This window comes from Electrophorus electricus, chromosome 14, assembly GCF_013358815.1.
Source record: "Electrophorus electricus isolate fEleEle1 chromosome 14, fEleEle1.pri, whole genome shotgun sequence".
NCBI classification, from domain to species: Eukaryota; Metazoa; Chordata; class Actinopteri; order Gymnotiformes; family Gymnotidae; genus Electrophorus; species Electrophorus electricus.
The window spans coordinates 21146375-21161374 of NC_049548.1; the positions used below are offsets into that span (position 1 = coordinate 21146375).

General features: G+C 44.7%; 1 protein-coding gene across 5 annotated transcripts in view; it reads left to right on the top strand.

Moving 5' to 3' along the window:
• sec31b (SEC31 homolog B, COPII coat complex component) overlaps positions 1 to 14650 on the top strand; it is a 38644-nt gene extending 23994 nt beyond the window's left edge. For 3 of the 5 annotated variants that reach the window (XM_035533354.1, XM_035533356.1, XM_035533355.1), the window contains 15 exons: positions 2004 to 2096; positions 2176 to 2275; positions 3330 to 3508; positions 4416 to 4542; positions 4753 to 4898; positions 5041 to 5214; positions 5314 to 5469; positions 6387 to 6528; positions 6712 to 7086; positions 8296 to 8334; positions 10250 to 10308; positions 10627 to 10752; positions 10971 to 11090; positions 12922 to 12993; positions 13238 to 14650. In XM_035533354.1, coding sequence (XP_035389247.1) covers positions 2004 to 2096; positions 2176 to 2275; positions 3330 to 3508; positions 4416 to 4542; positions 4753 to 4898; positions 5041 to 5214; positions 5314 to 5469; positions 6387 to 6528; positions 6712 to 7086; positions 8296 to 8334; positions 10250 to 10308; positions 10627 to 10752; positions 10971 to 11090; positions 12922 to 12993; positions 13238 to 13417 — 2088 coding nt within the window. In that variant the 3' untranslated portion in view covers positions 13418 to 14650. The remainder of the gene's footprint in view (positions 1 to 2003; positions 2097 to 2175; positions 2276 to 3329; positions 3509 to 4415; positions 4543 to 4752; positions 4899 to 5040; positions 5215 to 5313; positions 5470 to 6386; positions 6529 to 6711; positions 7087 to 8295; positions 8335 to 10249; positions 10309 to 10626; positions 10753 to 10970; positions 11091 to 12921; positions 12994 to 13237) is intronic. The other 2 variants (XM_035533357.1, XM_035533358.1) reach the window with 1 other exon arrangement.
• Positions 14651 to 15000: the final 350 nt, after the last annotated feature.

The window sequence follows — 15000 nt, forward strand, 5'->3', positions numbered from 1 at the left end:
TGTGCGCCTATAGAGGTAGGGGTGTGTGTGTGTGTGTGTGTGCGCCTATAGAGGTAGGGGTGTGTGTGTGTGTGTGTGTGCGCCTATAGAGGTAGGGGTGTGTGTGTGTGTGTGTGTGCGCCTATAGAGGTAGGGGTGTGTGTGTGTGTGTGTGTGCGCCTATAGAGGTAGGGGTGTGTGTGTGTGTGTGTGTGCGCCTATAGAGGTAGGGGTGTGTGTGTGTGCGCGCGCCTATAGAGGTAGGGGTGTGTGTGTGTGTGCGCCTATAGAGGTAGGGGTGTGTGTGTGTGTGTGTGCGCCTATAGAGGTAGGGGTGTGTGTGGTGTGTGTGCGCCTATAGAGGTAGGGGTGTGTGTGTGTGTGTGTGTGCGCGCGCCTATAGAGGTAGGGGTGTGTGTGTGTGTGTGTGCGCCTATAGAGGTAGGGGTGTGTGTGTGTGCGCCTATAGAGGTAGGGGTGTGTGTGTGTGCGCCTATAGAGGTAGGGGTGTGTGTGTGTGTGTGCGCCTATAGAGGTAGGGGTGTGTGTGTGTGTGTGTGTGTGCGCCTATAGAGGTAGGGGTGTGTGTGTGTGTGTGTGTGCGCCTATAGAGGTAGGGGTGTGTGTGTGTGTGTGTGTGTGCGCCTATAGAGGTAGGGGTGTGTGTGTGTGTGTGTGTGCGCCTATAGAGGTAGGGGTGTGTGTGTGTGCGCGCGCCTATAGAGGTAGGGGTGTGTGTGTGTGTGCGCCTATAGAGGTAGGGGTGTGTGTGTGTGTGTGTGCACCTATAGAGGTAGGGGTGTGTGTGTGTGCGCCTATAGAGGTAGGGGTGTGTGTGTGTGCGCCTATAGAGGTAGGGGTGTGTGTGTGTGCGCCTATAGAGGTAGGGGTGTGTGTGTGTGCGCCTATAGAGGTAGGGGTGTGTGTGTGTGCGCCTATAGAGGTAGGGGTGTGTGTGTATGTGCCTATAGAGGTAGGGGTGTGTGTGTGTGTGTGTGTGCGCGCGCCTATAGAGGTAGGGGTGTGTGTGTGTGTGTGCGCGCCTATAGAGGTAGGGGTGTGTGTGTGTGCGCCTATAGAGGTAGGGGTGTGTGTGTGTGTGTGCGCCTATAGAGGTAGGGGTGTGTTTGTGCGCGTGTGCGCCTATAGAGATAGGGGTGTGTTTGTGCGCGTGCGCCTATAGAGGTAGGGGTGTGTGTGTGCGCGTGCGCCTATAGAGGTAGGGGTGTGTGTGTGCGCGTGCGCCTATAGAGGTAGGGGTGTGTGTGTGCATGCGCGCGCCTATAGAGGTAGGGGTGTGTGTGTGTGCCTATAGAGGTAGGGGTGTGTGTGTGTGTGTGCGTGTGCCTATAGAGGTAGGGGTGTGTGTGTGTGTGCGTGTGCCTATAGAGGTAGGGGTGTGTGTGTGTGTGCGTGTGCCTATAGAGGTAGGGGTGTGTGTGTGTGTGTGCGTGTGCCTATAGAGGTAGGGGTGTGTGTGTGTGTGTGTGCGTGCGCCTATAGAGGTAGGGGTGTGTGTGTGTGTGTGTGCGCCTATAGAGGTAGGGGTGTGTGTGTGTGCCTATAGAGGTAGGGGTGTGTCCGTGTGCCTATAGAGGTAGGGGTGTGTGCGTGTGCCTATAGAGGTAGGGGTGTGTGCGTGTGCCTATAGAGGTAGGGGTGTGTGCGTGTGCCTATAGAAGTAGGGGTGTGTGCGTGTGCCTATAGAGGTAGGGGTGTGTGCGTGTGCCTATAGAGGTAGGGGTGTGTGCGTGTGCCTATAGAGGTAGGGGTGTGTGCGTGTGCCTATAGAGGTAGGGGTGTGTGCGTGTGCCTATAGAGGTAGGGGTGTGTGTGTGCGTGTGCCTATAGAGGTAGGGGTGTGTGTGTGCGTGTGCCTATAGAGGTAGGGGTGTGTGTGCGCGCGCCTATAGAGGTAGGGGTGTGTGTGTGTGCGTGTGTGTGTGTGCGCGCGCGCGCCTATAGATGTCTTTGTGTGGTGGGGGGGTCCAGTGCATGATGTTTAGTTCTGTGATAACCTGCAGATCTCCTCATCCCTGGGGAAGGGGAAACTTCCCAATGGTCATGGTCTGGACGTGAGCGATTTGGCCGAGAAGATGCAGAATCTCTGTACTCAGGTCAGTGAGCAGGGCACTAGGTTAGGGTGGAGGCCGCATGTGCTGAGCCTTTAGTTGTTTAAGTTTTATTTTTTTGCAGAGGGAAGACGAGGGTGGTGTGGCGGCAGGAACATCCGCCACAGCTGATCTCGGTCACATACCACAGGAGAAAACACCTTTCCACATCCCAGTGTCTGCAGGTACTTATACACACCACGTACCGGTACTCAAATGCACCACACACACACACACACACACACCACACACAGGTACTCGTACGTACCGTGCACAGGTTTAGGGTTAGGTTCCTCACAGCAGGGCTGATTTAGGGTTAGGTTCCTCACAGCAGGGCTGATTTAGGGTTAGGGTCCTCACAGCAGGGCTGGTTTAGGGTTAGGGTCCTCACAGCAGGGCTTGTTTAGGGTTAGGGTCCTCACAGCAGGGCTGGTTTAGGGTTAGGGTCCTCACAGCAGGGCTGGTTTAGGGTTAGGGTCCTCACAGCAGGGCTGGTTTAGGGTTAGGGTCCTCACAGCAGGGCTGGTTTAGGGTTAGGGTCCTCACAGCAGGGCTGGTTTAGGGTTAGGGTCCTCACAGCAGGGCTGGTTTAGGGTTAGGGTCCTCACAGCAGGGCTGGTTTAGGGTTAGGGTCCTCACAGCAGGGCTGGTTTAGGGTTAGGTTCCTCACAGCAGGGCTGGTTTAGGGTTAGGTTCCTCACAGCAGGGCTGGTTTAGGGTTAGGTTCCTCACAGCAGGGCTGGTTTAGGGTTAGGTTCCTCACAGCAGGGCTGGGTTAGGTTTAGGGTCCTCACCGCAGGGTTGGGTTTGGATCCTCACCGCAGGGCTGGGTTAGGTTTAGGGTCCTCACAGCAGGGTTGGGTTTGGATCCTCACAGCAGGGCTGGGTTAGGGTTAGGGTCCTCACAGCAGGCCTGGGTTAGGGTTAGGGTCAGGGTTGGGGACCTTAAAGCAGGGCTGGGTTAGGGGAGGGTCATCACAGCAGGGCTGTGTTGTGGGTGGAGAGGTGACTAACTCATCCTGCATCTAAAATGTCAATGGAAACTGTTTGTTCTGGTATCATGAGGAAGGTGGAGATGGGTAGAGGTGTACCAATGTTACCAGTGTGGTATCCCATATCAGAACCTTTATGGCTTTATTACAGCCAGTGTACTTGTTAACTTTGAGCCAAACGGAATTTACTCCTTAATCACTCCCTTTAAATGATGCACATTTGTCTTTATTCTCACCGCATTTGTAGATATGGATGGTCTGATCAGCCAGGCTCTGCTGGTGGGGAACTTTGAGGGCGCTGTTGAGCTGTGTCTGAATGATGGACGTTACGCTGAGGCCATCCTTCTGTCAATCAGTGGTGGGGAGGAGCTACTTAAAAAGACCCAGCAGAGATACCTCAACAAGCAGACCAACAGCATCTCCATGGTAATGACAGCACAACACACTGTACATCCTTACAAGGCTTAAGTCCAGACTTCCGTTCCTGAGCCTTCACTTCTGTGGTCCTGTAAAATCTAACCCTCACCTTCTCCTGAGGCACTGATGTGTAGAATTTAACCCTGGAAGCATTCTGGAAGAGTGACCCAGAAAATAAAGTGAACACAAAATTACTGGACAGAAAGTGATCGTTACACTGAGCACATGTAAAGTACAGAACACACTGTGGAGGGTCAATGCACAGAAAGCTGCAGGTCCTGATGGAGTTTCAGCATGGGTTCTTGCGGACTGTGTGGATCAGCTAGCAAAGGTATTTACTGGAATCTTCAGCCTGTCCCTACATCTGGCAGTGATCCCCCTTCAGACTGCCAGTAGAACCAACAGAGCAACAGAGATCACCATCTCTCTAGCTCTTCACACTGTCCTGGCTCACCTGGAAAAACATGCTATTCACAGCATTCTAGTAAGGAACCTGCAAACTTATACTCCTTATACTCTTGCAATGACAGCAAAAATATTTTTTTTCTAATCCACTATACCTGACTTTAAGATTTAGACACCACTGAAAACCCTGTTTGGTTAGAGTTAAAACTAAACTCTGCACGGTCTCCAGGAGCAGGTTTAGAGCTAAACTCTCAGGGCAGTAGATCTCCAGGAGCAGGGTTGGTTCTTTAACTTTCAGTGGAATGTTGCCTACTGCGCGTTCATATCTGCTGGTGATTCTCCATAAGACGTAATTCAAGAAATTACTCTTACATTAGTGTATGGTAGTGTGACAGTAAATAAATTAATCAGATTGATTAAAGATTCTAACTAATAAAAAGCTTTCAGCATGGACCGTTTGTGTGATAGTGGTGACCCTTGACCTCCCTGTGGGGTGATGTTTGTGCTGTAGCTGATCTCGTCGGTGGTGATGCAAAACTGGAGGGACATCGTGCAAGGTTGTGAGCTTGATAACTGGAAGGAGGCGTTAGCAGCCCTGCTTACCTATGCTAACCCGGAGGATTTCTCTGCACTCTGTGGTATGAAGTTTGGGCTTTTGCATGATTGTGTACTTAATATATTCTTGTATTTTATTGTTGGTTTGTTACTTCCTGACCCTAACTGACCCCTAACTGTATTTGCTGGTCCTAACCCTATCTGCTCAGGGCAGTTTCTTCTATAAACATGGAGTTAAATCCTCATAGTGACTGACTTCTGTATATCTCTGTATTCTGTCTGTGTGTATATAGATATCCTGGGTTCGCGTTTGGAGGCCGTGGGGACAGAGAAGAGCTGTCTACAGGCCTGTCTGTGCTATATCTGCTCTGGAAACATCCACAAACTGGTGGAGTGCTGGATCTCACAGAAAGACTGTTCCTGTCCTCTCATGCTGGAGGCAAAGACACACACACACACATACATACATACATACATACATACATACATACATACGTACATACATACACACACACACACACACACACACACACACACACCTCACTCCTGTGTGTCCCCTTGTCTGGTCCATATTCTTATAGGATCTGGTGGAGAAGGTCATGGTGTTGCAGAAGTCTGTTGAACGCTTGCGTAGCAGTGAGGTTACAGTGAAGAGTTCAGTTCTGGAAGACAAACTCATTCAGTATGCCAGAGTGTTGGCCTCCCAGGGCAGCCTGGAAACAGCCCTCAGCTACCTGCCTGAGAAATCAGACAAAGTATGCATGCACGTGCACACACACACACACACACACACACACACACACACACACAAATGCTGTGTGTTTGCTGAGGGACTGTGTATAACTCTTCCCCAGGCTACTGTTCAGAGGCTGAGAGAACGCTTGTTCCATGCTCAGGGTGCAGGGGCTTTCGCACAGCTGCCCTCTTATTCTAAACCTCCAACAGGGGGTGCCTCAGCCCAGACTGCCCCTGCCACTACTACAAATGCAGTACTGAGCACACCATCACAGGTAAGATTACATAAAAGTCTCCATCACATGTCTTTCTCACACACACACACACACACACACACACACACACACACACACACACTCACGAGGATCTGCCCAGGTCTTATCTCAGAGCTCCTCCAGGTGGCAGTATTGTATCTTCCTGGAAGAATGGAAGAGAGGCATTTTCCTTCCAGGGGTGTGTTTGCATAATGTTGCCATGTTGTCACGTCACCAGTGCTCTTCTCCCTTCTCCTCCCCTGGCATCAGTACAAGACAGGCTCTTTTACTGGTGACCTCGCAGGAATGTCCATTCAGGAAGGCCTGTGAACCTTTGCCCAACTGGTCAGAAAAAAACCCCAGCAAAAAATCTGCAGTTTCTACTAGAGACATTAGACAAGTGATCTGTAATCACTGCTTAGGACCGTTTCAAGAGGAAGTATGACACCCAAGGATGCTTAAGTATAGGTCTGATACACCATTTGAAAATGCCGTCCCACTCAGTTTGCAGAATACAGCAGAATGACAGAAGCACATTGCATGTTGCTGGCACCAGCTGTAGCCGCACTTTTAGAGAAGAAGGAAAAACTCACAGACAGGGCCAAAGTACACATTTATCTGTAACTAAAACATAATGGGATTCATTGGATGGAAGGTTATTATAGAGGACGTAGGATTTTGATGGCTAATGGAGAACATCAAGCTTCGTTACACAGGGCCTAATAGATGCTAGTTTTGGTTTTCATCCCAGTGTGTCCTGAATTTCAACTTTGGATTTGACCAAGTATTTTCTTTTTGGTGCATCACAATATTTATAGATTATACTTTTTGTTTTTATCTATTAATTTTTTTTTAAGCAGTTTATAGTGATTGAATATAAAGGTTTAACAGCTCTAGAGAGAACTTATCATTTTGAAGCTTTTTACAATGTCTCCCAGGGGCAGTACCCTTCAGCAGTGCCCACCCAGATGTCCCAGTTGGGGCAACCAGCAATACCAGTGATACCAACAACACACACACCTGGTGTGCCCTGCCCAACCAACAGACCTGTCTACCCAAAATACCCTGCTACAGCTCCAGGTACAAGTCAAGTCAGACTTCCTCTCTCACTCCCCACGGTTTGTCTCTGGATTAGTGAGCTATATTGCCATTTACTAGTATTCATTCATAAGGGTTAGGGTTAACCCCAGTGTTTGTTCCTAAGGGTTATTACTGAGAGATATTACTCTGTCAGTGTTGGGATGTTACACTCTGTCTCTCCAGGTTTTCCTCCTTCCCAGCCAGAAAGGGCTCCTCTAGGTTTCACAACTGGCCCAAACCTGCCCCCCTCCAGTCTTCCTGCCCCAGCCTCTCCACAGTCCTCTGCCCCAGGGCTCATCATGCCAGTTCCTGTGCCCACGATGCCTCCTCTTTCAGCACCTGGTTTTCTCCCCTCCAAATCCATGCCTCCAGTTCCCCCCACTTCTCTTCCTGGGGGGCCTGTGTCCATGTTCTCGGGTATAACTCAGACACAGAGTCCTGCCCCCCCACCTCCCAGCACTGCGTTCCCCTCTGCTGGAGCAGGGTACCCCCAAGGAGGTCCTGGAGCACCAGGGACGAAGAACATTACTGCGTCAGCTGTTGCCCCACCTCCAACAGGTAACACACTCACCTGGGTACAGCAATTGCTCATTGGTCAACAATGATGGGTTAGTGTAAGGTGTTAAATTTGCTTCTGAAGTATATATAATTTCTAGTCTTCTACCTTGAAGAAATACATTAGTTCCAACATTTTGACTAAATTCCAACATTTTGACTAAAACAATATTTCAAAAACAATGGCGCAAATGTTTGTTTTTTGTTTTCTTTGTAAAAAAAAGCAAAAATGACCCCCCATAGACTTCTGTTTGAGATTGTAATAGGGTTAGGGTTAGTGTACCTAACCACTACCAGTGTACCACTACACAACGTTCTCCAACAGTTGTGCCATTATCTCTTCTGGTCTGACCTGACAAGAAACAGAACACATGTAATCCTAGCTTTCACCAGGCACCATTTTACAACTTATTTGATTATAGTATGATTATATCATGAATAGTGATCCGGCTCTCTTAATCAGTCAGGTTACAACTTCGCAACGAGGTAGGCCTCAGTTACCATGTGTGTAAATCCAGTATACGGACCAGTAGGGTCAGTGCTAAGCACACATGGCTCTGAAGGCTTTGGGGAGTGGTTTAGTTGGAGGAGTTGGAGCAGACTACATTAGTAGGGTTTAAAACCAGTTCATTATTGAGAAGCACACATTTTCCAAACAGAACGCAAGCAGCCTGTGAAGCATGCAGGAAATGTGAATATTTTAAATGAATTAATATATTAAAGTAATTAATAATTTAAAGTAATTAATGAAGTAATTGTAGAATACAAATCACTATATATCTGTATTTCTATATAGAAATGATCCTGGTTAAAATGCAAATAATCCAACTTTTATGAAGGTTAATTATTTATTCATTGATAATTATCTAACTGGGTTTAAAATATATATATTTTTTTACTTTATTGTAAAAACTGCGTTTTTTTTTCTTACAAAATGGTGAAATATCTTAATTTGTAATGAACTATTAAAGAGTCTACATCTGTTAGAGTAGAATAGTGAGGGAAGCTAAGTGAGGGTGTTTGGTCTTGGTAGAAAATGTCCTATGTTTTGTTCCTAAGTTTCTACATTTTTTCCCCCTGTTTCTAAGGTAGGTAATGAGTCTGTTGGTGAACTGAGTTATCAGTGTTAAATCAGGATAATCTTTACAGCTTTAGCTGTGAATGTTTTGTGGAGTCTGATTTGGTTAATGTGTACTGTTGTTTGACTTGCAGGCTATTTCCCGTGGCTCACAGAACATAGTGAAGAACAAGGTGACAGGGAGGCTCTGTCTGTGTGCGTGCGTGTGTGTTGGATGGGGGGGGCAGAGTATAACTATATCCCTGATGTCATGCCTTGCATGAAATACATACAAAACATCCATCAAGCTGAAAACAGTAGCTGAGTACAAGACTCACTAACAACAAAAATGTGGGAGAATACAAAAACAAGGTGATGTTTAACTTCTATGGGAGAAGAGTGGGAGAATAATATGAAGAAGCCAAAAGTGACTTTTTTGAAGCATTTTTGCATCTTTTCTAGAATCATTAACCAGCAACAGAGAGATTATGAATAAGCACCCAGAATCCAATATCTTCATAGCAGTAAGGTCGACTGGGTTCTAATGAGAGAGACGGACAAATATGTTTAGCAGGGTCATTGTGCTTGGCTCAGGAGGTCATGCAGTCGTGTCAGTGCTATTTTACAGAATGTTAGCTGGCAAAGTAGCTAGTTCACTAGCTACGTGAGTTTGTCGACTTGTACCTGAGGGATTTCTCCTTGTGCTTATTGGCAGAGATGTCGAATTTTTCATTTTTGGATCTGTTCAGTAGGTATTATAGTAAATGGACTGGAGTAAGTTAACTTACAATTGAATTTTGAACAAATTAATGAATTGAATGAATGAACAAATATACAGTTAGGAAATCACCTTTTGCACACTTGGGAGGTAAAACTGCTCTGCACTCTGAGAAATCTAGCTACTATTTTCAAAAAATGTTCTGCTTTCACACAAATGTTGAGGCCAACTGAGTGTGCTGTAAAGGATAGTGAAATTAACAAATGACAAATTACTTGGTGTTACCTGGTTCAGATTTTTAATGTGTGTAAACCAAAATATTGTGTTTGCCATTCACATAACCAGTGTGCCATCTACAATTTTTTGTGATCAGCAGTCACTTGCCATTGCAACACCACTAAATCAAATTTGACCAACGCCGTTCACAGATGTTTCATACATGTTGAAAAATGTGTGAAAAATAATGTCACATGAAAAATATCATGGCCACCTTTAAAAAAACCCAAAAACTTATTTACTTTTGCGTTTCAGAAAATGTTTTGTTTAAATCCCAGAATATAGTATGGAACTTGTATGCACAAAATTGTTTCGTTTTGGCAGATAGTAATGTATGCAACTGAAGCAATAACGATGCTGATTTTTCTAAAGAAGTAACCCGTTCGCTTTTCATTTTAAGCGACTTGTCTTTTGTATATTCTTTTTTGTATATTTACTGTTGCTCTTTAATGTAGCAAAAGTGTTTCTTATCTAGCTACTCAATTAAATGATGCAGGAATCGGTAGACTTCTCGATTACCAAAATAATCTATTGCTGCAGCCCTGTGTGTGCATGTGTGTGCGTGTGCGTGAGGCACTTGTTTGTGCACGTGTGCTTTGAAGTATATTTTGCATTGCTTTATAAGGAAAGCTTGAATCAGGGAAGTACAGTTAGCTCACCACTGGGCCCAGGGCTCACTGACTAACCCTAACCCAGTGCTCACTCACTCAGTGTTTATTGATATGTTACTGAGGGCACATGTATGTGCGCGTGTGCACACGCTAAGTTGGTGATCACAGGTTTTGCAATTAATGGTGCTACTTTACCATTTCCTTAATATTGATAAACATGCACATGTGCGCTTGCTGCTCAGAATATTCTGAAGGATCTGTTTGAGGATAAAAGCTTCATTAGATAACTCCTTTCCCACATAGTGTATATGGACAGTTTAAACAGTGCTAATTTGGCTTATGATAAAAAGAAAGATAGTCTTGTATGTTAGGACAATATTAGCTTTAATTTACTGCTGGCCACATGAGAACTATTGAGATGGAACTAACCCTTCAAATACAAGCGCACCTGTCCTTTTAATTCAAGAAACCCAAGCTTATTTTGCCCTATGTATCCTCCTCTAGGTGCCCGTGAAGGGTGGAACGATCCACCTGCTATACGTGTAGGCCCCAGAAGTAAAAAGGTATTATTTTAAGAAGACATATTCATTGTTAAGTGTTATGATGATAATGAACTGGCAGTCCTGTTGGTCCTGATGGTTGAGAAGTCACTGTTATGTAATTTGAAGTCCTGTTGGGCTATAGCACACCACAGTTTAGTAGTTTTTGTGTTTTAACAGTTGGTTCTTTAGCCAGTACCTCATTATTAGCAAATGCCCAGCTTTCAGTAAAGGGTTTATAGCAGGGTTAGCATCAAATTGTGCAGTATTTTGTCTTTGGCGTACAGGAGGTGTCTGCCTCTTGATAAAATGTGTAATGTTACATTGTGTAATGTGGTGCAGGTTCCTGGTGACTACATGCCTCCTGCTCCAATCACTGCACCTGTCATGAGCTTACCTGCAGACACTCCCTTACCTCAAGACAGGGGTCAGGTCCCGCCAGGAGCCCCACAGGAGCCCAGTCTGCAGGTCAGGGGAAAACCCTCAATATGCAACTCACGTGAAGACAGACTTACAGCTATACAGGTTCTGTGTATTTTCTTTATAGGGTAAGATCACTAATCATCAATCAGTTGAATGTGTTTTCTCTGTGTGTGTGTGTGTGTGTGTGTGTGTGTGTGTGTGTGTGTGTGTGTGTGTGTGTGTGTGTGTGTGTGTGTGTGTGTGTGTGTGTGTGTGTGTGTCAGATTCTACAGCAGCTACCTGCAGAGAGAGTGGAGCAGAGAGAGATTCCATCAGAACACATGATCCTGAAGACCACCTTTGACAGCTTAGTGCAGCGCTGTCAGTTAGCAGCAACAGATCCGGTACACACACACACTTTCAACATCTTGGTGCAAAACATTCATCAAGCTGAACACTAGACTCACTAACAACAAAAATGTGGGCGTATACCAAAAACCACATTAAAGTGAGGTGAGATGATGTTGTATTACTTCTACCATGGAAGAGTGGGAGGATAATATAAAGAAGCCAAAAGTGACTTTTTTTAAATAAGTATTTTTGAGTATTTTCTAGAATCATTAGTGAGCAAAGGAGAGGCTATAAATAAGCACCCAGAATCCAATATCTTCATAGCAATAAGGTCGACTAGGTTCTAATGAAGGAGACAGACAAATATGTTTAGTTAAAAACAAACCTTGTGCCTTGCCAGGGTCCGAACAGTCCATACCATCATGCTTGGGTTATCACTGCAGTGATAGGAGACATTCACACAGCAGGGTCATTGTGCTTGGCTCAGGAGGTCATGCAGTCATGTCAGTGCTATTTTACAGAATGTTAGCTGGCAAAGTAGCTAGTTCACTAGCTACGTGAGTTTGTCGACTTGTACCTGAGGGATTTCTCCTTGTGCTTATTGGCAGAGATGTCGAATTTTTCATTTTTGGATCTGTTCAGTAGGCATTATAGTAAATGGATTGGAGTAAGTTAACTTACAATTGAATTTCGAACAAATTAATGAATTGAATGAATGAACAAATATACAGTTAGGAAATCACCTTTGCATACTTGGGAGGTAAAACTGCTCTGTGCTCTGAGAAATCTAGCTACTGTTTTCAGAAATGTTCTGCTTTCACACAAATGTTGAGGCCTACTGAGTGTGCTGTAAAGATTAAGGAAATTCACAAATGACAGTTCACACACACTCCTCTCTCTCTATCACTATCACTCACTTACACACACACACACACACTTTCAACAGCTTAGCGCAAAACATCCATCAAGCTGAAAGCAGATTCATTAGCTGAATACTAGACTCACTAACGTTTTTGTACGCTCCCACATTTTTGTTGTTAAAGAGGTGTTGTATTACTTCTTCCATGGAAGAATGGGTGGATAATATGAAGAAACCAAAAGTGACTTTTTTTTTTTTTAAAGTATTTTTGCACATTTTCTAGAATTATTAGTGAGCAAAGGAGATACTAAAATAAGTACACAGAATCAAATATCTTTAAAGCAGTAGTCTCGATAGACAAATATGTTTAGTTAATAGCAAACATCATGCCTTGCCAGGGTACGAACAGTCCATACCATCCTGCTTCGGTTATCGCTGCAGTGACAGGAGATATTCACACAGCAGGGTCATTGTGCTTGACTCAGGAGGTCATGGAGTTATGTCAGTGCCATTTTACAGAAGGTTAGCTGGCAAAGTAGCTAGTTCACTAGCTACGTGAGTTTGTTGAATTGTACCAGAGGGATTTCTCCTTATGCTTATTGGCAGAGGGGAATATATGAACAAATATACTGTTAGGAAATCACCTTTTGTACACTGGGGAGGTAAAACTGATTTGTGTTCTGAGAAATCTACCAACTGTTATCAAAAAGGTTCTGCTTTCACACAGATGTTGAGGCCTGTGTATGGACTGGTCGTCCAACACTCAATGTCTCTTCACTGCCATGTTGATCTTAATGCTTTGTCAGAAATGGTAAAATGCTGAATAATGTCCATTCAACCTCTCCATGTAAACTACCCCAGTTCTCCCTCCATGTAAAAGCATACCCCACATCGTTTTGGAAGCAGTTTAACTAATCATATTCAACAGGATATCCCAGATGCCAGTGTTGTATGTTTCTAATGAGTTAAAATGTCTCATAATGGGTTATAAGTTCAGACTGCATATTACTTTCTTATTTTTGCAGCAAACAAAGAGGAAACTTGATGACTCCTCCAAACGTATCAGCAGCTTGTATGAAAAGCTCCGTGACCAAGTGGTAAGAATCCAAGATTGTAAATGCAAGATTAATTCATGTCTGACAACTCTCTACCAAAACCATTTTTCTCCATATAGAAACATCAACATATCGAAGATAACAACATGTTTTAGGACTTGTGCTTGGAGTATTGTATACGTAAAATACCCAGAAACCATAATGCAGAGGGAAGTGTTTTCAATTGGGTGGGATGTCATCTGTCACATCACAGCCACCTCCTGAAGCGTGTCCTTCCACTCCCCAGCTCTCTCCTAGCATCCTGGCAGGGCTGCATGAGATCAGCAACTGCATGGCCGTCCGGAACTACCTGCGGGGGCTGGAGGTGCACACGCAGGTCGTGAGCAGCAGCAACTTTAGTGAGATCTCTGCCTTCATGCCTGTCCTCAAAGTGCTCATGACCATTGCCAACAAGCTTGGTGTGTGACGGACCAAATGCGCATACAGAACACACACCCTACCAGAGTATTAATCCGGAGGGGAGGGAGGGAGACCACACAGGATGAGATGAACATTTATATTGTGTTGATCATGAGTAATATCCTGTTGCTTCGTAATGTTGGTATATTCATCTTTTGTTTTTTTTCACCACGTCCCAAAGAACAGTTTGTATTACTCGTGTGCATCTGTGCAGAGGTGTCGTGTGTGTGTGTGACTTTAGGGATGGTGCTACTGACTGACTGTTGGGGTGTGTGAATGTAGAGGAGCACCAGATGATTTGTTTATGGTAGATTATGGTTGCCTAATGATTTAACATGCACACGTGAGAATGTTGTTAACACTTCAAAAATTACAGCACGAAATACAGACGTTTGTTACTGCAAACGGTTGTTTTACTACGGCTTTTCTGAGTTTGGGTTCATCCACTTTTTATTTTTCATCACAGATTAAATTATGGCTTCTTATACATGCACACAATCACAGAAAATCCAGCTAGTACCTACTCTCCCTGTCCTTTTCACAATTAGTATCTTACACTAGTAGACATGGTTTCATGAATATTTGATTGCTATAGGAAGTTTCCAAAAGTACTGTAAAACTATTGTGCTCCACCTTGAGGCCCTTTTTTATTGAACATTGTTAATCCCTTTTAATGAGTCAAACCAAAACACAAAGCTTGTTTTGGAGCTGTCCTGCTCTGTACACCTGAGATGAGTTAAGCAGAGGCAGAGGAACGCTTCTCTCTCTCTCGCGCGCGCTTGCTCGCTCGCTCTCTCTCTCTTGCGCTCTCTCTCTCTCTCACACACACACACACACACACACACACACACACCCCTTCCTGATCTCCCTACTTGAAGCTGGTCAGTGAATGTCTCTGGGATTTAGCCCACTAAAGGACACAAAACTCCACAACTGGGAAGTAATGAAAGTTTTGCTTGCCTTTGTAGTGCCGTTGTGTGCACTGCAGTAAACTGTATAAATGTGTGTGCTGTGACCATTTTCCATTAGGAGTTCACCAGTGTGTTTTAATACTGCCATACTACCATCCTTTGTCATTACTGTTCCTCAGAAGTGTATGTAGTTGCGTTTATCAGCTTACTTATTGGTTTGATGTGCTGAGTATTCCACAATGCACTTAAAGCAGAACTTTTGTACAGTGCACGCTTGGCCTTTTCTGTCTTACGTGTAGCAAGACCTGATTAAAAATCAGTCCAGGTTTGTTTTCCTTATGTTTTTTTATTTCCAAATTTACATGTGCAGTTGGTTATGAGCCATCCAACCCTGGAGTGAGCACTAGAGATCTGAATGGCTCTGCACTCATTTCACAAATGGATCGGCAGATTCAAAGTTAACTACAGTTCCATTGATGAGCTTTCTTTGAATTTAATAGGTAAAATGTGTGTATGCACTTCTGGCATTCATCTAAACATCAGCTGTTTGATTAGTCATTAAACAGCAGCATGGTACTTGACATGCACTACTTATCTGTGAAATCTTCAAAATGCCAAAAATGGGAGTAAAGCTTAGAATGAAATGAAGGTGTAGGCATTAGACAGTGACTGTGCTCAT